We start from the raw sequence: 25,451 nt of genomic DNA on the forward strand, positions 1-25,451 counted from the left end.
CAAATTAAATAGACAGGCGAGCTTCGCTGTTAACTCTGAGATATTACGATTTATATGTGATATAAAAAGTTTTAAAAAGTTGTGAACCGACCGACCGCTTCTCTGAAAGAAGCCTTTTGTAGACATACAGAAAAAGCGAATACACATACATACATACATACATACATTTTCGCTTTTATATTTATAGATAAAAGCGTCTTTTAACATTCGCTAATCGCACAAACATAAAATTAAAGTTCTAAACATTATGCAATTCTGCTAAAACGCCTAAAAATTAAATACTGAAACCCTTTACATTTTACTATGGTGAGCTTTAACAAAAGGTTAAGAGAATTGTTGGCATCTTACCACGCATTGCTAACTCTTTCCTTATGCAGACAGAGCTACCATTCAAATGTAAACAAACACATATAGCATGGACGGAACACTCAAAATGTAAACACATTGGTTTGGGAATGTAAATATGCACAAAACATCGACACGCCACTACCCCTCCCCACAAACGGTCCAAAAAATAAAAAAAATATTTTACAGGTACCAATAGTTAATTTTCTATTTTTTAGCGATTATCGAACGTTTTTGTTTTTTTTTAGCATTTTCTATTTCTGTTGACGATTTGATTTAATTTTATATTTTTGATCGATTACCTAAGCTTAGGCACCGCCAAAACTGGGGGGAGGGGCAGGCAAGTACTTTTTGATGGACCGTCTTTTTAAAAATCTACTAAAAATCAGGTAATTATCCAATCAATACGAAATTTTCAGCGATTATTAAGAGAAGAATGGACTTTATAACAGTGTACTTATTTTTCATAAACAATATTTATATATATATATATATATATATATATATATATATATATATATATATAGTATATATATATATATATATATATATATATATATTTGTTTACAAAACCCCCTCTTGTTTTGAGGGGGTTCCATAGGCAGGCACCGCCAAAACTGGGGGGGGGGGCAGGTCAGTACTTTTTGACGGACCGTCTTTTTAAAAATCTACCAAAAATCAGGTAATTATCCGATCAATACGAAATTTTCAGCGATTATTAAGAGAAGAATGAACTTTATAACGGTGTACTTATTTTTCATAAACTATATATATATATATATATATATATATATATATTTTTTTTTTTTTTTGCTTACAAACCCCCCCCCCTTGTTTTGAAGTGGGAACAAATATGCTTAAAATAATCTGAAACTGAACACAACATATTGTGTTGTTGTAAGGGACAGAATTATAGATTAAAAAAAAAAAAAAAAAAAAAAAAAAAGAAAAATTGTTTGCATACCTTATTTTGACGTCTGAATATCAGAACTTCGATTGTGTTTAATTATCCCGCTTTTGAGTTTTGAAGTGTGAAATTCGGTGAATATGTTAAGTAAAATAATTAATTTAAGTTAAGCAAAGCAAAAAAATTTTTTTTTTAATATTTATACGAAAAAAGCCATTTTAAAATCTTTGATGAATAAATTAACAATTTTTTTTTAGCGAGCCAAATAATGCATGACCATTATTAAACAGAGCATGCTTTGAAGAATCGATACAAAAAAAAATTCGATAAATATTGAGCCCTTTGTGTTAAAAATAGCATCATTTTTTTCGATCCCGTTTGAAAACGTTTGCCGCCTTTCGACTACGGTGGACCAAACGCGCTGAAATAATTTTTTTTTTATTCTGCTTTAAATTGCCTCCCCCCATTTTGGGGAGCCTGGCCCCCACACACATACACATTAAAAACCAAACTCATACAAATGGTCACCCATCTGGTACTGGCCAGCCTCAGCGTTAATAATACATTGAAATTTTCGTCACTGAAAAATAAGTTTTTTTGGCCTGTTTGGTCTTCCATAGTTTGCTCCTTTTCAAACGCAAACAGTGTCGATCTAGACTCTAGATCGACGCGAAATAACTGGTTACCTATATGAATAAGTGGAATTATTTGAAATCCAGGTACTTATATTATAATATTTTTGCATATTCTCTTAGAAAATCATCCTAAATCTTAGTTAGACAATAAATAAATAAATTAATTATTTCAAAAACCTTTTTTTTTTTTAAATATTTATGTACGTTTTTTGTGCAAGACAAAAAATGTCAATTGTTAACTTTTTGGGAAAATTTAACATTTAAAATTTAATTAAAAATAGTAGAAAAAGTTTTACATTATTCTGTTTTCTATATGATAAAATTCAGGGTTTTATCTTTCTGGAAAAAAAAGTTACTCAGAAATAATGGATTTTAATAAATGTAATTTCGTTTTAAAAAACAACAACAAATTGATTTTTCGGCCATTTTTGGCGGTGCCTAGGGTTCCAAATATGCTTAAAATAATCATCTGAAACTGAACAAAACATTGTGTTGTTGTAAAGGACGGGATTATAGATTAAAAAAAACTTGTTTGCATACCTTATTTTGATGTCTGAATATCAGAACTTCGATTGTGTTTAATTATCCCGTTTTTTAGTTTTGAAGTGTGAAATTCGGTGAATATGTTAAGTAAAATAATTAATTTAAGTTAAGCAAAACAAAAAAATTTTTTAATATTTATACGAAAAAGGCCATTTTAAAATCTTTGATGAATAAATTAACAATTTCTTTTTAGCGAGCCGAATAATGCATGACCATTATTAAACAGGGCATGCTTTGAAGAATCAATACAAAAAAAAAAAAAAATTCGATAAATATTGTGCCCTTTGTGTTAAAAATATCATTTTTTCGATCCAATTTGGAAACGTTTGCCGACTTTCGACTACGGTGGACCAAACGTGCCGAAATAATTTTTTTTATTCTGCTTTAAATTGCCCCCCTCCCCATTTTGGCGAGCCTGCCCCCCCCCACACACACACATATACACATTAAAAACCAAACTCATACAAATGGTCACCCATCTAGTATTGGCCAGCCTCAGCGTTAATACATTGAAGTTTTCGTCACTGAAAAATAATTTTTTTTTTGTTTTTTGGTCTTCCGTAGTTTGCTTTTTATCAAGTACAAATGTAAACAGAGTAATCAAATCGACTCGAAGTAACTGGTTGCCTATATGAATAAGTGGAATTATTTGAAATCCAGGTACTTATATTATAATATTTTTGCCTATTCTCATAGAAAAATCACCCTGAATCTTAGTTAAACAAGAAATAAACAAATTAATTCTTTCAAAAACCTTTTTTTTTTTTTTTTTTAACTATTTATATACGTTTTTTGTGCAAAACAAAACGCCAATTGTTAACTTTTGGGGAAAATTTAACATTTAAAATTTAATTAAAAATAGTAGAAAAAGTTTGACATTATTCTGCTTTCTATATGATAAAATTCAGGGTTTTATCTTTCTGGAAAAAAAAAAGTTACTCAGAAATAATGGATTTTAATAAATGTAATTTCGTTTTAAAAAACAACAACAACTTGATTTTTGGCGGTGCCTACGTGACTTATGTCGACACTTTCTTTTTAGAACTAAATAAACACTTGCGAAGAAGTTAAAACACCAAAATATAATGCAGGTATGTTGGAGACAGAAACACTGATTTTTTGTTATATATTTGCCTTTTTTTTTATCACTTTTACTTTCTGGTGTATTTTATTTCAGTTTCTTTTTTTTTTTTTTTGGCCAATTATCAAGACTTCAAAGACATTATCTTTGTTTTTGGGTTTTTGGGGGTTTTTTCTTACACATGTATGTCACCATGCGGGAAATACTATGGTATTATTTAAAAAAAAAAAACATTCTTCACATTCAGAAGGGAGGGTGTTTTGTAATTCTGTACTCTCACTTAGCAAGTTAAAAAAAGATGTAAAACTGGAATTTAATTTAATACTATTTGTGGAAGATTTGATTCCCCGCAACCACAAAAAAAAAAAAAAAAGACTTGGACAACAAACGGAAACACTCAACACTACTTTTTCCTTATTGGCCTTAATGTTTACGATGAATGTCCTAAAAACTGACCAGTAGAAGTTGTGCTAGAGCTACTTTTAGAAAAAAAAGTTGTGCAGTATACCAAGAAGAAAAACTATGGCCAACTTGAAAGATACCATCATCGGTAGAAGGCAGTTGTCTACCACTGATTTCGATCACTCTAAAGAATTAATATACAGAGAGAATCCCTAACTTTGAAAACTTCTGTTTTTATTTATTATTTTTTCATGGGCCATTTTTAATTTTTTTGAAGTTATACTGATTTAGACATGACAAAATATATAATGCTTTTTTTAAATGCTGCAGATTATCGCCCCAAACTAGCACTGATCGCCAATAAGCAACAGTGCTGACAATCACAGACTGGCTTCCACTAGCTGCCACTGGAAAACAATGGCAGACAGTGGAAGCCAGATTATTTCATTTGGGCTATGGCTACCAGTGTCTTATTTTCCAGGGACGGTAATGGCCACCAACAACAAGCGTAGTTGGATTTGTTTTCAAGGAGGGGGTGGAGTCATGCTTCCACTGGGCAATGGGTTCTGCTAGTTATATAAAATTCTTTTGAATATGCACAGCATAGTAAAAGTATTCTGCAATAACTTTCTTTTTTTTTTAATAGACTTCAAATAATCGTGTCTGACACTCATGGCAACGTAAGTTGACCCACGTAACCCTCAGAGGACCCTAAGTTTGACATGCCTGCTATGTTTTACCAAACCTACTTACCATGTGTAGATCTGAAAATCTTGTATATTAACAAAGTAATAGATGGAAAGTAGAAAATAGTTGGTACGAGTTCATGTCATTTTTTTTATGAGTTACTATTTATCAAGGTCCAAAGGCCAGTCGAGGATAAGGGTTAACTGATTTGTTTAAAGTATTTATCAGAATTTACATACTTCCTTCATGGCTCTAAAAGAAAATAGATCAAACTAATCTTACATCTTCAATCCTGGGTGTGACTTTAAAATACATTCAGTGGTGAGATCCCATTTGGGGGCTGTGGAATTGAGCTTTAGTTACCATTGCTCCCAGGTTCACTTTGGCACAGAGTGGTAATATCTGTTAGGGTATCAAGTGCTACCAGATCAGACTGTTTGAAGATACTGGCTTCCTGATTAAAAAATGTGCCAAACATTACAGGCGACTGGAGACCACTTGTGAATTTAATATTTTCTTGACACTTCCTCCTTTGGAGGAAGCTGGTTCAACCCTCCTAGGGTGAATGCCGTACAACATTTTCGATATACTAGAAGAATATCATAATTTAGTTAAAGTTGTCTTGGTCTGGCTAACAAGCTATTTCCGGTATCAAGTGAAATGAACAATTAGACAAAAATAATTCCCTTAAAAAGGAAATAAAAGATTAAAAATACCATATACAAATAAAAAATTTTTAAAAAAATTTAAAAAGAATCAAAGAATAGATAAAATTTAAATGGCAAGCGAAATGAAAATTTTCCGCAAAACAATTTGTATGAACCCATAGTCAGGGGAAAAAACAATTTGTATGAACATCAACCCATTGTGAGGGGGAAAAAAACAAACATGGTAATCGATTGAAGGGAAGACAGCATATAAAGACATATTTGTATCAGCTATGCATGACTGACCTACATACATCTGCTTAAAGATCAATCTCATGCAATTGAGGACAAATGAAAATAACATTAATAAAATGCCCCAAAAAATATGCACATATGACACAGCAAATATTACAAAGTAACAAATATAAAAATCTTATTTGAAAATGACCATTTTCTAACTAATTAAGTTTTTAAAGAAACTAATTTGTATAAATATATTTAATATTTTTTTTTTAATTAAGTACTACCAATACATCACGACAAAAGCAACTATCAACCTGCATGGAAATGTTAATTATCTTGTTACAAAGCAAAACTTTCCAAAAGAATGGCCCAAATAATATCTTAATCTAAAAGCAGGGAAAAAAAGGCTTACCAAAATCTAAAAATCAAACAAAATCATTAAGAATAGTCAAATTCCACACTTGAAACCCATCTTCACAAAAAAAAAAAAAAAAAAAAAAAAAAAAATCGTCATCTCTTATGAATTCGAAGATTCTATTGTTGATATTGGGTTCCCGATATTTTTCTCATCAGAATTATTTCTAGAAAGACATCTGGGATTATGGAAGGGACCGCGAGAAGGTTGACAACATCTTAGTGAAAGTGATATTTATGGAACAAACTGAATTCAAACTTGAGACACCCAGGCCATCAGTCAGTGTGGTTAACCATCTCCCACCTTCACAATAAAGAAACACTTTAGTTCAAGGAAAAACATTTGGTCCTGAAATGACCTTGTAATGGTTTAAAAATTAAATACTAACAAACAGGTTTAAAAATTGAGATTATTTGAACTGTATTAAAAACAAGCAGCACTGCATGCAGTAACGGGTAATTCCATTTCAAATCATCCAGACCATGACACCCTTACCTCTCAGATTTTTTCTAAACTTTCACCATATGTTGGTATCCTAAAAACTAGGGAATCCTGAAAATTTGAGCTTTTAACTAAGCGGTTCCAGAAATATCACAATTTTGGTATTTTATGTATATTGCGTTGAGGCACAAATTCACAAAATTATTTAATTACGTTTTTGGGCATAAATCAATTTCTAGACTAGGTAGAACCTTGAAAATTTGTATGGACAAGGTTTTCCACACGAGAAATCCAAAAATCATGTTTAAAATCTCTGAAAATTAACTGTTTCTGAGTTCTTGAACTTTTAAGCCGAGATTTGGGTATTGGTCTAAGGCGACCCGAAAACAATGTGTCACTATTGGAAATTGAATTGTTTTTGTTCCTAGACATTCTTGATAGTCTGAACTTAAATTCCTCCAAAAAACGTGTTTGGTTCTTTCCTCGTTAGCTCACAATCGAACCTCAAAGATGGGCAGTTTTACGGGCCTCACTTCCAGACAGAGCAGTGTACAAGGAGTCACTTGACTTCACCATAAACAGGAAATCCTGAATTTCATTTTGACTTTCTGTTCATTTAAGTGGTATTGCTGCTTTCTGATGTTTCTTTAAGTTGGCTGAAACTATTTTTTTTTTTTTTTTTTTTTTGATGCAAGGATGCAAGTAGCAGGTAAAGCCAAGTAACCGGATAGGGAGGAAAGGCATTTGTTCAGTAATAAAAGAGAATTAATCTTTAATTATATTCAAATTTGTCCCTGAAATTATTTGCAACAAAGAATTCAATGTGTTTCCATTCTGTATGAACAACTTTGCATCCTGAAACTACCAGAAGTTTTCCAAACCATTAAAAAATAATGTATTTCATAATTTACAAAATGGATCAGTTCTCTTTTACATTCTGGCCGTGTGTCATGATTGTAGATAAACACCTTAATGAAGCTTTTCACCACATCTTCAGTATTTACTTTTGTTTGTTCCCAACAGATTTGAAATCTTGACTCCAGTTCTTTAATTGTAAAGTCAACTGTAGAACCAATATGGTTCTTTAGTTTTTCTTTGATCCAAAAACAGGACTTTCCTTGGAAAAAGACTCTTATTGCCCTGTCTACATGGGGTGGGGAACCCAGCTGATATCCTTTACTGGCACTACCAAGTAAATTCTTTCTTTTAGTTCATCTCCAATAATTTTAAGTTCTCGCTTGTTCTTGAAGTAGTAAGTCTTCCATATCTAACGTTGACAGACATTGAAAGAGTGCATGGGACTTCAATAGGGCTATTCAAGCCAATGTGTTGTGCAGTAGAAGTCTATGAGATGGGAAAGTTAAGTGTCACAACGCCATTCCTCTGTCCAGTATTTATATTTGCCCCATTTGCACAAAACCTAAGAATTCTCGATGAAACGTTTCATCATCAGTGCACTAACTCCACTTTTGAAAGAGCAGATTTAATAACAGAAATAATGCCTTCAGCATGGCCATGTTCAATTACAATAACTTCAAGTTTATTTTCTGCTACAACTTTCAAGCTTCTTACATAACCTGATTTATTTTCTGTCCTTCTCTCCCATCATTTAAACATTTACTAGATATTACAAAATAGATGAAAAGTAAATAGGTTTTCATTCTTTTTTTTTTCTTAGGGTTGAATTTGTTTTTCTACTCACCCCACCATAAATTAAAATTATTTTAAAATGGAAAAACTAATACATGCATGATTTTTACCTCATGTGAAGAACATAAATTGAAGAAAGATTCTTTTTTTTTTTTTTTTAATTCTTATCCTACACCAACTGAATTTTTTATGAAGGTTGGGGAGTTTGTTATAAAAAAAAAAAATTAAAAAAAAAAATGTTTTTTCAAGAAAAATCCTAATTCACATTTTCTTTTGACATTTTTGTAGAATTTTTTGTAAAAAATGAATTTAGTTTAAAAAGTATCTAATAATTTTTAAAAAATAATTGAAAATACTTCTATCAATAATACCCTAGAAGTTAAAAAAAAACAGTTTAAATGATTTTATATGCAATAAAATGATGTATATTTATTGTTTCTTCTTTTAAAATAAATAAATGGTAATTAGTTTAAAAAAATAATTAATGTTTATTTAATATATACCAATCAGGCATTCTTAATACAAAACTCTTTGTGCTATTTTTAGAAACTAACGTAACTACTACTGTGTATCAGTTTGTAAAACTTTGACGCCGACTTTTTTGAAACATTGAAAATCAATTTTTTTTCTCATTGACAACTTCAAAAATTTCAAAAATTCTATTTCCCTTTTTTTTTTTTTTTTAATAACGTACACAACATGTTTGTACAACTCGTTCTGGTAGGTCGGAGTGGTGCAGAAAGTAAACCTCAATGAAGGTGATGTTGATGTTCAGTTTATGCACTCCCATGGTCCACGTAAAACTTTCATCTGACCTCGCAGTGCTGACCTGTGTACTGTTCCTTTCAAAAACATCATTTGTAGCATCCACGCACCTAAAACAAACTCAAGTGGAAGGAGCCTTACTATTTCTGACGAGGATTACGATAAAACCGTGACAGCATATGTTTCCTTACACTCATAAGATGTTGTGTTGATAGTTTTTGACTTTAATGTATTATCGTGCGGAAAAATCCAAACAATGTACCCAGCCAGCATAGGTACCATTTCTTAGAATCCATACCCACCGCATTGATTACCAGAAAATGGGCTTTTGTTTTTTCTTCACTATTTCACAATTAAACCTAAAAAATGGGTTAATCCCAGGGGGCCATGAGAATTTGTAGAGGTTCATAAATGCTATAAACACATTGTATCCTCACCACATGCAGGTTATTATTTGGAATTGTCCATAGTGATTGGCCAATTTTTGAGGTTCGATTATGAGCTATCCGTTTACTTGACTTTACCTGCTACTTGCATCCTTGCATAAAAAAAAAAAATAAAAAATAGTTTCAGCCAACTTAAAGAAATATCAGAAAGCAGCAATACCACTTAAATGAACAGAAAGTCAAAATAAAATTCAGGATTTCCTGTTTATGGTGAAGTCAAGTGACTCCTTGTACATTGCTCTGTCTGGAAGCGAGGTCCGTAAAACTGCCCATCTTTGAGGTTCGATTGTGAGCTAACGAGGAAAGAACCAAACACGTTTTTTGGAGGAATTTAAGTTCAGACTATCAAGAATGTCTAGGAACAAAAACAAATCAATTTCCAATAGTGACACATTGTTTTTGGGTCGCCTTAGACCAATACCAAAATCTCGGCTTAAAAGTTCAAGAACTCAGAAACAGTTCATTTTCAGAGGTTTTAGACATGATTTTTGGATTTCTCTTGTGGAAAACCTTGTCCATAACAATTTTCAAGGTTCTACCTAGTCTAGAAATTGATTTATGCCCAAAAACGTGATTTCATAATTTTGCGAATTTGCACCTCGACGCAATATACATAAAATACCAAAATTGTGATATTTCTGGAACCACTTAGAGTTAAAAGCTCAAATTTTCAGGATACCAACATATGGTGAAAGTTTAGAAAAAATCTGAGAGGTAAGGGTGTCAAAAAGGTTTTTTTCTGGATGATTTGAGATGGAATTACCCAAACTTGTTCAGGTAGTTATTCGAAATAGCATGGCATCAACATTTTTGTCATCTTGAAGCAAATAATGAAATCATTGTGTACACTGCTCAAGAACAATACAATTTATCAAAATCGCAGGTGTTGTATTTAGGATAATGCGCAATCATCAACAGTGCATATATACACACATACATATGTCAAAACATTGTTGATTCACGACTCGCACAGCAGCCGCCGATTAGCATAATGGTTAGAAGCCTTGACTGTCGTACAGGCGGTCGGGTTTTGATCCTGGCTTGAGGTAGTTGCCTGTCTAGCCACACTAATGAGCTGTGAAACAGCGAAACAGTACTATATGCAGATGACTATATATATATATGTATATATATGGGTGCATGTGTATTGAGTGGGGAGGGGAGGAGGCAAATCTCCTGGAACTCGTGAACTAATAATGTTGCTCACATGGGTTTCAGATTTGAAACCTATTTGACAAAGGTCTTACCCGATAATAAGATGAGCAGATGCCCTGCACAAATAACTCCGTAAAACCGGCCTTTACATTGATCAAGCCTGTGATTGTGTCAAGTGGAGGCAAAAATCCATCATTATGAACCTCCGTCTGCCAAAGCTTAGAATTAATGCACAAGAACATGAATCGTCTACGATATACCTATAAAGTTTTTTTTTTTTTTTCTCTTTCCGGCATTGATATTAAAAGCCTACTTTATCTATTTAAAAATTATTTAAACACCTTTTGAACTCTGTCATGCATATGCGAGCAACTATATGAAGATTAACTCAGTTGCATATTCCTTTGAAAAAGGAGCATCATTAATTATTAATTTTTATGATTTCTTTTTAGAGGATTGGTGTCATTAAACTATTATGCTTGATTCTTTTCATGCATAGTTTCTACATTGTGCATAATTGCATAGAATGTAGGATGAAAATATTCTAGCACATGGACGTTTATTTATATATAAGTCACCTTGTCTGTGTACAAAACATCTACCAAACGCCAATCTGAATATTTAGTTTACAGACTTAAAACTATATATGGGATATTTGGATCTCAGAAACACTTTCCATTTTGATTTTAGTCAGTAAAAATAACTGATAAGGGGTCAAAATTGAAACAAATCAGTTGATCTTAGCAGAAGTAAATAGACTAATTTATGAAATGCATACATATACATTTTTAGCTTTAAGTCGCTTAATTTTTAGCCATATGGCAATAGCTCACAGTAACAATGTAGGCCAAAGTACTAAATAATAACTAAGACTGGAGTGCTGAATTTTTTGGTTTCAATTCTAGCTGATGGCACAGAAGTCTTTTAACTTGGGAAATCATTACTATATATATATTTATTGGGTACAATATAATAGAGAATTTGTTCTATAATAGTAAATACGAAATCTACATGAATTAAAATATGTTTAAGTATATTTTACGACCAAGCAACACTGGGTGACCTGCTAGTATATCTATATAATAATATATTAATATAGACTTGTTTTTAGTTATGCCTTAGAAAGATAAGTTAGTTTATGAATTTTCAAATGAAATTTAAGTAGAATGAACAGTAATATGATAATCAACCAATGATTTTGTCTGATATAATTAACACAGCACTCAATGAGTCTCGGACCTGACAAAGATGACACCACAAATAAAAAAAAACAAATTCATGATTTTTATAAAATACTAATCTTCAAATAGCATGTGTTAAAATTTGGATTAGTTTAGAAATTACAGTTATTTAAGATATTGTTGCAGATTTCCAAAACCATAAAAAAAAAAAAAAATTGAATTTTGTGTGCTGATAAAGCATTTGCTTTTTGATGAGGGACAAGACTTCAAGCAATGCAATGACTTGATAAGTGCTATTAATACTGGTTAAGATGTGGTATTCTTACTTTAAATGAGGTCGTACAGACATAAATAATGCTGACCATCCAGATTGCCCAAATTCGATAAGTATCAAAAAGGTCAACGAATTCGTTTTGCTTGATTGTAGATTGAAGTTGCCGAGAAGATATCAGAAGAAAAGTGTATTCGGCATTTTTGCATGAAGATTTGTCAGTGAGAACGTTATGTTCAAAGTGAGTGCTGCATTTTCTCACAGTTGATCAAAAACAATGAGTTAACGATTAAGCATGTTCTTTGCAGCTGTTTCAACACAAAAGTTTTTTTTTTTTGTTTTTTTTACATGGTGATCACCAATTATCAAGGCCCGGAAGCCACTCAGGGATAAGGGTTATTGCAAGTACAGTACATTAGTGTGGAGATTTGATGAAGTGTTTACTTAAGGGGGTGGTTCACCAAGAATTTGTTAACGTTGGACTTGAAGACATCCAAGTTGTAGTCAGGTGGGAAGCAGGCAGACGGAACAGAGTTCCACAGGCGTGCAGTTCTAAGAAAGAAGCTTTGTTCATGGAATCCACGTTTTGATTTAGGCACAGATAAAGAGTGGGGGAAATTTTTCACAGTGGATTCAGCTAGACTGGTGTTTTTTGTGAAAGATTGGCGAGGGGGGACCAGAGATTGGAGTTCAGACGAGCATCTGCCATGGAAATAACGATAAAACAAGGATAGGCTCGCAACGTCTCTTCTGTGGGAGAGAGGTTGCAGGGTAGAAAAAAGGGCATCCCCCACTAAGCCACAAAGTCTATTTTGTACTCTGTCAAGGCAGGATAGGCTGTTTTTAGCAGCTCCTGCCCAGATATGGCAACAGTATTCCATTTTTGATTCAATATGTGACAATGGATGAAATATGGATCCATTAATAATTTATTTAAAACATTATATTTTATTTATTTATTTGTGAACTATTAGGTTGGTGCAAAAATGTTTTTTTACATTAATAATACCCGATAAAAAACGACTTTATTTTTGCACCAACCTAATGTTATCCTAATCTTCTATAGTTATTGTTTCACAACGTTTCGGCCAACTATTCCTCTGACCTTTGTCAGGTTGTTAACCACGACAGGATATATATAAATAAAATATACAAATTACTTGTTTCAAAAAGAATTCCAATAATTAAACACTATGATTATATTGTGAAATAAATATTTTAATTGTGTTAGATAAATTATTTTAAAAATAAAAATATTATGGTACTCCCTTAAAACGCTTTACTACTTTACGTCTTAACTTTTTCATTCCAATTATTATATCCACTAGTTTTAGAGATAGCCATCTTGGATTTATGCTAGTATGTAGGCAAATTTATAGTATTTTGTTTTTCTATTTCATTGCCCGGGTGTTTGGAGGTGTGGGTTGAACAAAAAAAAAGTGGTAGTAGGCAAGCAGGCCTGAACCCATACTGCGAAGGAAGAAAAGAATGTGAAAAAAAAGTGACATCTTTGCCGTTGCATCCATCACCAAACCGGAAATGGTAAAGGTTTAAATTAAGGTTAGTCAATCGAAAAGAGGGGATGACTTTCGAAAATATCAGCGAAAAAAAGCGACCCCCTCCTTGTAGAAAAGTGGCCAGTTGAGGGCAAAGGAATTAATGTTTTTAGCCAATTTTTCATCCGAAGGGTCAAGCTTCAAAATGATACTGATCTTGTGAAAAACCGTTGCTTCTGTTGAAAGTTTTAGGCAGACACACATACATACATTTAAACAGACAGGTGAGATTTATATTATAGATAATAATAGACTGCTATATGACAGTGAATCATTAAAATTCCGTAGAACCAACACCTCTCACTCCTAATTTGAACAATCTATAAAGAGTTATCTATCATATCTCTTGGTCTATGCATACCATTTTCTCTCAGAAACTACAGGGCTAATTTGGTTGAAATTCTGTATGGATCTTTGTTATAATACTGTGCAGCATACTAAGTGTTATGGTATCTATTCTATGTTAAGTAAGGGATTGATAGGGATTAGTATTAATGCAAAAATAAGCACAATTTTAACCATATTAAACCACTAATTTGGCATAAAGCATTCATTTTAAGTCAACTATCCACGACTTTTGCTCGGTTATAGCAGCTAAAATGTCTATGTTTATATATTTATACATACAGAATTTACTTATAAACTAATTAACTGACCGTTATGATTTTTGGAACACAGCTGTTAGACAAAAGGGGTTCAAATGTGGTCTATACTTAGTTTAATTTAGTTTTATGCAAAGAAGGTAAAAAAAAAAAGTGGAAATAATTCTTTAATTTAGAAAACTCCAATTTCTGTGAAATTTGAACAAGGTGTTAAACATTAAGTTTAACATTAAGCAGTAGTCATAAATTAATAAACATTCCCCAATTTTCAGTTTATTTTGCAGCATAATATGGATACTCTCATTGGAAAATTCAAATATTTCATATTTTCATTGAATTTGACCCATAGTAATTGGAAATCAATTAGATTCTCTGAATTTCAATTTGTACGTAAGACGCATTAAACTAAGTCTTGGATTTTAGACATTTTCTGGAATAAAATCATGTAATTGACTTGGATCAAAATTGGAATAAGGATTCTAAACAAGGCTCAGTATCATTAAATATATTGATTTAAGGAAACAAAAAAAAAAAAAATGTGCAAAACTTCTGTTGGGGGCATTAATTTTATCCATGCTGGAACAGGTATTCATTTAGTATTTTAGTTAAATATAAAAAAATACAAAAAAAAAAAAAAATTATAACAAAAACATTAAATCAGAGCTACGATTTTACAGCGAGTTTCACTTTCGGAAAAAAAAACTTAAATACGATAGTCAAGAAAATTTTTTTTTTTTTATAGAAGGGAGCTTGAAAAATTGTTCCACTCAAATTTTGGATAAAATTAAGTCTTAAATTGTATTTTTAGTCCGAGGGGGGAAAAAGGGCGCTTATCCAGTTTTATCCCATGATTAAAAATTGCATAAAAAATTTGTTATCTACTAGATTTAACAAAGGGATCTATACCAAAATTTAAGCAAATTCATCCAGTATTTTTATTTTTATTAAAATTTGATCAGTACACGATTTCTAGCTTCTGACTACGTCTCGAATTATGTCCCTTGGCCGTTGGGCTTAATGTAAGCAAAAAATGGCGGACGAGACATTTCGCCCTTAAAATTTGCTTTTTCTTGTATAAAAATATTTGAATTTGTCTAACTTTTTAGTGTACTGTATTTTTAAAAAGCATAAGTACATAATTAAGTTTGTCATTTGGTTTTGGTTTTTATGAGCAGTCTTTTTTTGTTTTGTTTTTTTTTCGAGTAAAACTGGATAAGAGCCAATACTTGTAATATGAAAAATATTCGAACAGAATGCATTAGTAATTATGTAAACAAGACTCAGCCATCTTGAAAAATGGCCTCTCACGGTCAGTCAACCAGTAATATAAAATCATAATACGTATTCTTAAAATAAATATAATGGTTTTATACAAACATAGTACCCCTAAAATAAATATTTTCAAAAAGGTCTAAATTTCGTTAAGTATCTCACTTTTGGTTACTCCTTCCCTTTTAATCGATTTTTTGACGGTATTTTTTGTTTATCAAATTGTTAGGTGAAAGTGCAGAAGGTAAGAAAGAACTGCTTCTAAATAATAACATTATTTAGAAAAAAAAAAAAAAAAAAAAAAAAGGTACTTGTACAGTTTATTCAAAACATTAAAAACTGAAAATATCGAAAAAAAAAAAAAAAAAAAAAAAAGGTTATATTGTACGTATCCGTTATGGAACGAAGTTCTCCGGAAAAAAAAATTAACTTACTTTCATCAAGTATTTGGGGGGGGGGGGGTACAGCGAAAACAAAATTCGTTATGATACCGAGCAAAATGTTCGATTTTTGGAAGAAAAGCTAGTATCAAAGATGGGGAAGGAGTGTCGGCGATTTACATGGAGTTATCTCCTCGCGGCGTGTTAAAAATATCCATAATGCCTGACTTCAACGTGCTCTCATAAAAACGTGTTTTTCCGCTGTAAAAAACTACTTGATCAAATTGAACGAAATTTTTTTTCGGAGATCTTCAGTCCAAAACGGATACGTACAAATATTATTTTAATTGGAATTCATTATTGAGATGAGTATTATTCATATTAATTCATTTATTGCAGACTATTATTCTCATCTTTATTGGTTGTTGTTTCACAACGTTTCGGCCAACTATTCCTCTGGCCTTCGTCAGGTGAGAATGTAGTTAGGAGATTCGAAGTTCCTATCCGTCTCGGTTACCATCTGACGAAGGCCAGAGAAATAGTTGGCCGAAACGTTGTGAAACGACAACCAATAAAGATAAAAATAATAGTTCGCAATAAATATATATATATATATATATATATATATATATATATATATATATATATATATAACCTTTTTTCGATATTTCCATTTGTTTAATGTCTTGATTAAACTATACAAATACAAAAAATCTTAGTGATGGAGCAACCGGAAATGTATTGGCAACTGTAATCGTAAAGATAGCCTCTTGATTTTTTTTTTTTTTTTTTTTTTTTTTTTTATAATAGACAGCAAACCGAAAAAGTGATCCAGAAACAACGGTACTTGTACAGTTTAGTCAAGACATTAAAAAATCAAAATATCGAAAAAAAAAAAAAAAAAAAAAAAGTTTAAATTGTATGTATCCGTTGTGGAACGAAGTCCTCGGAAAAAAATTCACTTAATTTCATCAAGTAGTTTTATTTATTTATTTTTTTTACAGCGAAAACAATTTGTTATGATACCGAGGAAAATGTTCAATTTTTAGGAAGAAAAGCTAGTATTAAAGATGGGAAGTGGTGTCAGCGCTTTAACTGGAGTTATCTTCCTTTGGCATTTCTAAAATTCAAACAATTTTTTTAAATATCCAAGATGGCCGCCTTCAACGCGCTCTCATAAAAACGTGTTTTTCCGCTGTAAAAAAAAAAAAAAAAAAAAAAAAAAAAAAAAAAAAACTACTTGATGAAATCAAGTGAAATTTTTTTTTCGGAGAACTTCGTTCTATAACAGATACATACAATTTAAACTTTTTTCAGTATTTTCATTTTTTTAATGCCTGGACTAAACTGTACAAGTACCGAAACAACTATATAAGAAATATACAAAAGGCAAGATGTTATTCTACATATTTTGATAATTTTCTGATTTTTATACTTATTTTAAAGCGCTTATTAAGTTTGAAACGCAAGTAGTGTCGAGCGCTGACAAGATGGCGGACACGGACATAGTATCTTCTTTTATTTTACTTTCCAGTTATCTAAACTCCAGATAAACACCCTTATGTCCGTCATCTTGTCTGTTTAATCAGCAGTCAGCACTACTTGTGTTTCAAACTTAAACGCTTTAAAATAAGTTAAAAAAATAATAATAAAATAAAAAAAAAAACACCTAAATTTTATCTAGGTAGGTAGAAGAGTAACGTATTTTGCCTTTGGTAAGATTTATTATGTAGCTGTTTTTTTACCACTTTTTCGCTTTGTTGTCTATAGTAAACCTTGTCTTTTTTTTTGTCTTTTTTTTTAATATAAGAAATAAATTAAAACGGACAATGACCTAGGCTTGGATTTTAAAGAATGCCAGTAAATATTAGATAAAATATGACAAAAGATGAAAGGGTGGGAAGTGAAAGAAGGTTTAACCTCTCGGAAACGGTTGAGCTCAGGTGACGCACGTTGTTACACACCTTAAGAATTCGTTTATGGGCGTGGCTTGAAGGACAATAACAAAAAAGCACTTCTCAATTAGGTCAAAGCAAGTCAAACGTTTTCTTTCGGATTTATTATTTCTGTTGTTTATTTTCAAATAAATTTAACGTAAAACAAAACTGCACAATTAGGGAAATAAGATTTGGTTTTAAAGAGTTTTTATTTATTTATTTTACTGAACGAAAATAAATTTCAGTCTTTAAAGTGACTTTTTCTTAATACCTTTTGCCCCACACTATCAATGGATTTTTTTTTTTTTTTTGTAATTACGTGCAACAACACCTTGGGAAAAATAAAAATATTTTAAGCTATAGAGTGCGGGTGGTCACTTTACTACATAAATTTAATGTTCAAATAATCACCCATTTCCTGACGAGAACGTGCCATTTATGACTCAATTCTTGACCACGGAATGGGTAACCATTTCTTTGTATTCCTAACATGGAAAGCAATTTAGAAATACAAGCTAATGATTCTTCTGTGATAATAATAATAATAATATAATATAATAATAATAATAATAATAATAATAATAATAATAATAATAATAATAATAATAAAGTGATTACTTTACGTGATATTTATATAGTAAAGATTATTTTAAAGTTTGTTTTCTTTTTATTCTAAAGTATTCCCAGGGTGTTAGCGAGTAATCATATTTTTAAAAAAATCTCACTTTATTTTTCCGTAACAGAAGGAGGGCAAAGGGTAAAATTTAACGCGAATTTCTTGGTTCAATTACGGGTATCGCTTGATGCTTGAATATCACAGATTTCACTTGGTTTTAACTTTCGAATAAAATTAGCTTAAATCGTACTCTTCATAACATAAAATTCTAATTTACTTTATAAAGTATTGAAAATATAATATAATGTTTTAATCGTTGGCGGCTAGGTTTCAAATTTTATTTTATACAAAAAACTAAAAATAAATACTAGTTTACATTCAATTCAACAAATTGAAAGTAAAAATAATGAACATCGGTAGCTTATTGTATTTATTTGCGTCCCCACCAAAGCAAATTAGGCCCAAGCCCCAAGACCGTTTTTAATGTGGGGTAAAAACCAGCTCCCCTAAAAGTAGGCAAAAAGGGGGCACTTTGGTTACCAACAATATAGAGAGAGAGGGTTTCCCCTCCATTGACTCGTACAAATTATCTTAAGTGCAGCATCTGCAGAACAGATACTACACTTTGATCCGGCCCGAAGGCCAAGAACAGAAAAAAGGCAAGCCTCTATCGGTAGCTTATTATTTTAAGAATTCTCAGGGAAAGGAAATGTATACAATTTAAAATTTATAAATGTTACAAAGTAAAATGGAATTTAATTTCGGAGTAAGAAAAATACATGCAATAAAACCAATTTAAAATGTAACAAAAAACACAAGCAAAGTATTCCAACAGTCTCTATACTTCAATTGAACCAACAAATCATTGTTGGCATTAATAAAATAAAATAAAAATGTATCGCCACTTTTCGTGTGCATGTGTAGGTGTGTCAGAAACTTCGTGAAAAATATTAAATAATTCGACCCCCTGTCTTTCCAAGCTTATAACTACTCGAAAAATGTAATTCAAACCCTAATTTTTTTTTTTCCAATTAAAGGAGCAAGGGCCAAGGTTTCATTAAAAAAAAAATACAAACAACGTGGTTAAAAAAAAAAAAAAAAATAAGGTTTTAAACTTCGGATTTCACAGGTAAATTTCCCAAAAACTTGTTTTTTATTTTTATTTTTTGTTTTGTTTTAAATTAGAATATATTATTTATTGATCTTTTATCTTCAATTTGTGATATATAAAACTTTGCCACATAAATTAATTATTTAAATAGACATTTCAAAATGGGGGGGGGCATGAATTAATTCGACCCCCTGTCTTTCCAAGTTTATAACTACTCGAAAAATGTAATTCAAACCCTAATTTTTTTTTTTTTTTTTTTTTTTCAATTAAAGGGGCAAGGACCAAGGTTTCATTAAAAAAAAATTGAAAAATAAATTTTAAAAAAAAAATACAAACGCGTTTATTTTTTATTTTTTTTATTTTTTTTTTAAAGGGTTTTAAACTTCGGACTTTACAATAAATTTCCAAAAAACTGTTCTTTTTTTGTTGTTTTAAATGTGAATATATTATTTATTGATCTTTTATCTTCAATTTGTGATATATAAAACTTTGGTGAGTAAATTAATTATTTACTTTTTAATAGACCTTTCAAAATGGGGGGGCGTGAATTAAAAAAAAAACCTTTGTCTAAAATATTACATTCGGTTTATAAAATTTCACATTGACCCTGAAAATATCGTAAAAATAGAATCAATAGAAAAATTGATAGATTTTTAAAGTTTAAAAATTGAAAAATACTGAACTCGTAAAATTCAATTAATTTCATTACTGTTTTTTTTTTTTTAATAAAAAAAAAATATTTCTATTACTTTTTATACAACTTTAATAGTTTATTTTGGAAGTATAATCCATAAAGAAAATAAACAACCCACTTTTAAGAGAAATTACGAGTTTTTTTTTTTTTTTTTATTCGCAGTTTCGTGTTAGGAGTGTCAAATTCCTACAAAAATTCTGATACACGACTTGCAGATTTTTTAAATTTTGTTTTTACGATTAATCGATTCTTTGTTGAAAACAAGACATCTTAACATAAAGTACCAAAACGAACTTTTTAAACGATTCTATTGAAAAAGAATTACAAAATTAAATATGTCTGTTACTTGTGCACTTTACCAACCATGCTATTTTTTTAGATAGGCGTTTCAAGTTCAATTCATTTTTTTTTTTTTTTTTTTTTACAGTATCTTGTTTAGGCTGTTTATTACATTATTAGATGAAAATTACCGATTAGTTGGTACTTGTGCAGGTTAACATTCCTAGGCAAATTTGAAAAGCCATTCTTAACATGGAGGGAGATGGGGAGGGGAGGGTGTTTTGTACCTATTCTATACTTCAACCTTACAATTGAATAAAAAAACATCATAAAACTTTAATTAAACGTGGAAATACGATTTAAAAAATAGCGCGGATCACTCTTACCACTGACTGCACTAGTACCAAAAAATGAATAACTGACATTTCAAAACTTGAAAAGAATATGCAAGTCTAAACTGTCAAATAGAAAATTATTTTTGCCTTTAAAATTCTTCATAAATTCTCATTTAATTAACAAATTAAGAGTTTTGCAAACTATTTACACACGGTAATGTTAAATGAAAACATCACTATAACAATTGCTCATGTTTTTAATTCTTTTTTTTTTTTTTTTTTAAATAAACTAAGTCCAATTAGTTGCATGATTAAACGATAAACTTTCGGCGCTTCTACACTATTGGGACGAAATTTTGTAGTCGATAAATGGAGTTTTCAAATAAAAACAATGGTTTCTATGGATTTTTTTTTTTTTTGTCAAGTCTAATAAATTACAACGGTAGCTTCCAAATTAAACAGTCGGAATTGTTTACTATTCTGTACTTTCACCTTACAATTTAAAGATATCGTAAAAATTGAATCTAACTTGAAAATCCGGTTTAAAAAAAAAAAAAAAAATAGCACGGCCAGTTCTGCCTGCATAAGTAACGTTTATTTTAATTTAAATAAGTATTGTGCGTGTGTTTACTCGAACTTTTTCGCAATTATAATCTTAAAGGAATAATTCTTTTCATTTTTATTTATTCCGTTGCTAAACCTCTTTTGGGCGTTCGAGTTTTTTGTAGTAGCAAAAGGCCGTAAACACACCTGTATGATTTTTGACATCATTTTCGTTGATTGAAAATTGTCAACTAAAAAACCGAAACAAAAATCGGTGCTGATGGTGATGATGCAGTGGATGCACTGATTCACTTATTGATCCGTGCTGAAATAATAACGTATTATTTAAAAAGCCATTCTTAACATGGGGAGGGGAGGGTGCTTTGTACCTATTCTGTACTTTAGCCTTACAATTGAATTTAAAAAAAAAAAAAAAAAAAAAACTTCAATTAAACTTGGAAATACGATTTAAAAAATAGCGCGGATCAGTAAGGGCATTACTTAGCATCCCAAAATTGTACAGGTAATATTTACCTATCTTTTCCCACGCAGGTTGTTTTTTTAATCTGTTTATGTGCGTGAGAGGAGCGAGAATCCCTCCTCTGCCCATAAAAAGGGTAGAACAAAATTTGATACTCTTGTTTTCAACCCTAAGCTAACCTCAGCAAAAAAGGTTAGAAAAATAAATATTACCAAAAGTAAGTTAACTTACCCTTCTACCTACCTGGATAAGTTTTGTTTTAACTTATTTTAAAGTGTTTATCTATTTATTTTTTTGCTTAAAAACAAAAGTAATGTAAAGCCTGCAGAGTTCGAAAGAAAAAAAATGGCGCTGTGTCCTTATAGTTTGAAGCCTCAATGATCAGCCAAAAATCGAAAATTAAGTAAAATACGGTTAGGAACTTGTCCAATAAATGTCATTAAATCGTGCGAAAATCTACCAGTATTTTGTTTAATTTTTGATTTCTGTGCAATTACGAAGACTCCAAACTAATTGTAAGGACACTAACCCTAAGTTGGTTGGATTCGGTTAAAATTCTATAGAAGCCCTTAATATTTGTCGTAACGAACCCCGTCTGCATTTTCTGGCAGGTGCACGCACGACGTCTTAAGTGACCGGCAATAAACTAAGCTCTCTTCCCAAAAGGAGATAAAACCATACCGTGTTTACGCATATCCCACCACTACCAGTACGTGATGCGCCATGCGACACACAGTCAAAGTCCAGCTACCCCTCAAAATGGGGCACTTTGTCAAAACCTACGTTAACCTAAGTCGAGACTCTGGACGGTTAGTAAAAATAATAGTACTTATTGAACCGTGCTGAAATAACGTTATTTAGGGAACCATTTGTAATCTGACGAGAGGAGGGGGTTTTGTAACTATTCTATACTTTCACCTTACAATGTAAGTAAAATACCGTAAAACCTTTATTTAACTTGAAAATTCTATCTAAAAGCAAAATAGTACGGTTCGTATTCTGCACGTAACCGGCCATGCTATAAGTCGTCGAGAAAAGGAGGCGGTAAAGCCGGGTACACGGGTACATGGTTCGTAGGACAGAAGAGAGCCATACCCCAGGCCAATCTGTTATACATTTCGACGGTCTATGCTAAACTAGGTAAAAAAGGGAGAAAAAAATCGTACATAGTAAATGTTTGAATAAAAATGAAAACTTCAAAAACTTTAAATCGTGGAAAAGTTCAAAGTAAATAAATAAATACTATCTGTAAATTATATAAATAATCAAGTTTGAATTGTGAGTACGCTAAAATAAAACACGTGAGAAATAAACACACCTTTTTTTTCTAAGAAGTAAGTTTAAATTACTAGTCTATGATAATATTACCTATAGATTTTTTTGTACTCATGCAGAGAGTGATCCGTGCTGAAATAATAACGTTATTATTTAAAAAGCCATTCTTAACATGGGGAGGGGATCTGTACCTGTGCTGTACTTTAACCTTACAATTGAATAAAAAACCATAAAACTAATTAAATGTGGAAATCCGATTTAAAAAAATAGCGCGGATCACTCTGCATTAGCACCGATTTTTTTAAAGCGATATCAAATGTTTAATTGTTTTATTCATTTTTCTTAAACATAGAAAGAAAGTAAGGTAAAAAGAAATAGACACAATCTAAACTGATAAGTTTTTTTTTTTTTAATTAAATTATAAAAAAAAAAAAATGAAAGATTATTTTTTTACCTTGTAAAATTAGCCAATAATGACTCAAGCACTTCTCCATATCCTTGAAAGAAAAAAAAAATTAAAAAGTGTGAGTCAAAATCGACACCTAACAATAAGTAGGTGATTGTCTCTGTGTAAGTTTGAAAAAAGTCCCGAACAGGTAAGTAATATACATGGGTCAGGTATTTAAGATTGGTAAAGGGAAGGGTCGTAAATCCATAGTAATGAATCGGTCACCTGTAGAATGTGATATGGACGTGTGTGGAGTGAAGATGACAATAATATGAAAAGTGTAAACCACGTGACATACGGAAACATTTCCCTTTTTCTTTCTTTTCGTTTTTTGTATCTTAGAGGGACAGAAGTGACACAATTGTCAGGTGTGGTTATCCTCCCATGCATTACCGGTAACCATTACTATTACCGACACAGATTATTTTAAACGAAATGCAATTCAAAAATGTGTCAAAAACAATTCATTTTGCTGGTTTGTATTACAATCCACATACGTACGAAGAAAGTGGCCAAAGATTAATATATATATATATATATATATATATATATATATATATATATATAACAAAAAAATGTTATCAAAGTCAAGATAACTTACTCTTCTACCTATGTGGAAAAGTTTTTAGTGGTTTTATTCACTTTGAAACGTTTAATCGGTTCAAAAATTATATAATGTTTATCGATATATGTGAAAAAGACAAATGGCGGCGAGCTGACTATTAAATACGTGAAGTTTGGGGAAAATGAGTTACAACTAAAAACTTATACAAAATATTATTAGAAATCCACCCAATATATGTCACAGTAACATATATTGGGTGAATTTCTAACAGTATTTTGTATAAGGTTTTAGTTTTAACTCATTTTCTCAAACTTACCGTATTTAACAGCCAACACGCCGCCATTTGTTTTTTGTTGTGTTTTTGTCACATTATAAACACTATGATTTTCGAACCGATTAAACATTTTAAAGTGAGTAAAGCCACTTAAAACTTGGTACTTGTTTAGCTTAATCAAGACATTTTAAAAATGATAATATGAAAACTTAATTCCATGACGAATACGTACAATATATCTTTTCTTCAATATTTTCATTTTTTTAATGTCTTGCTTAAATTAATCAAGGGTACTTGAACAGTTTAATCAAGACATTCAAAAATGAAAATATCAAAAAAAAAAAAAAAAAAAGGGTTATATTGTACGTATCTGTTTTGGACTGAAGATCTCCGAAAAAAAATTTCATTTAATTTGATCAAGTAGTTTTTATTTTACAGCAGAAAAACACGTTTTTTGATTAGAGCGCGTTGAAGTCAGCCATTATGAAATTTGTTGAACACGCTACAGGGAGATAACTCCAATTAAAGCGCCGATACTCCCTCCCCATTTTTATTAATAGTTTTTCTTCCTAAAAATCGAACCTTTTGCTCGACTGTGGATTATAATACGAACCCCATCTTGCTTTAGCTTTACTTATTTGTGACCTATTTGCGTTTAAGAGGTCGTTATCACCGCTTGCACACGATCAGAACGAAATTTTATAGTCGATAAATGAAATTTTCAGATAAAAAACAAGGGTTTCTACTTTTGTGTGTGTGTGTGTGTGTGTGTGTGTGTGTGTGTGTGTGTGTGTTAATTCTAATAGATTACAATGTTAGCTTCCAAATTATGCAGTTGAAATTACCTGAATATTACTGAATTATTAAAAAAAAAAAATTAATCGTGTTAGCAGGTGAAAAATTGCGGCCATCTTGTTTAAATCTAAACGGAAAATTACCTGCTTTTGAACTATTCTGTGTCTTACATAAGCAGGTACGATCGTTTTCTTCAAATTCTATTTTTTTAATAAATAATTTTCTACCTTATGGATTTTCGTAATTTTTTAATAATCATCTTCAAAATACGAGGAATACGTAGATACCATTGTTTTCATGAGAAATTCAGTTTTGCGATTTCCAAACTTTCGTTTTGATAGTGTAGAAGCGCCGTCGTATCTAATATTTATAAGAAGTTTTAAGAAATTTGAATTGTCGTAAATCGCGCCGTTCAGGCGTTATCGGGATTATTTATCTATGGCAAATGAAATTTCTTAAAATTTGTCAAAATTATGG

At 31.0% G+C, this 25,451-nt stretch overlaps 2 protein-coding genes across 4 annotated transcripts in view; one reads left to right on the top strand and one right to left on the bottom strand.

The window, feature by feature from the left end:
* The window catches only part of LOC145254854 (protein crumbs-like), a 402,139-nt gene extending 378,517 nt beyond the window's left edge, over positions 1–23,622 (bottom strand). The window contains exon 1 of the mRNA XM_080113704.1: positions 23,347–23,622. Coding sequence (XP_079969830.1) covers positions 23,347–23,386 — 40 coding nt within the window. The 5' untranslated portion in view covers positions 23,387–23,622. The remainder of the gene's footprint in view (positions 1–23,346) is intronic.
* The window catches only part of LOC145254855 (dynein regulatory complex protein 1-like), a 164,491-nt gene that overhangs the window by 18,444 nt on the left and 120,596 nt on the right, over positions 1–25,451 (top strand). The window contains exon 1 of one of the 3 annotated variants that reach the window (XM_080113710.1): positions 23,442–23,488. The exons of the other annotated variants lie outside the window; for them this stretch is intronic. The gene's annotated coding sequence lies outside the window, so the exon portion shown is untranslated. Of the gene's footprint in view, positions 1–23,441; positions 23,489–25,451 lie in introns of those variants that run through there. 3 annotated transcript variants of the gene reach the window in all.

This window comes from Euprymna scolopes, chromosome 30 (genome assembly GCF_053919585.1).
Source record: "Euprymna scolopes isolate OS-2025 chromosome 30, ASM5391958v1, whole genome shotgun sequence".
NCBI classification, from domain to species: Eukaryota; Metazoa; Mollusca; class Cephalopoda; order Sepiida; family Sepiolidae; genus Euprymna; species Euprymna scolopes.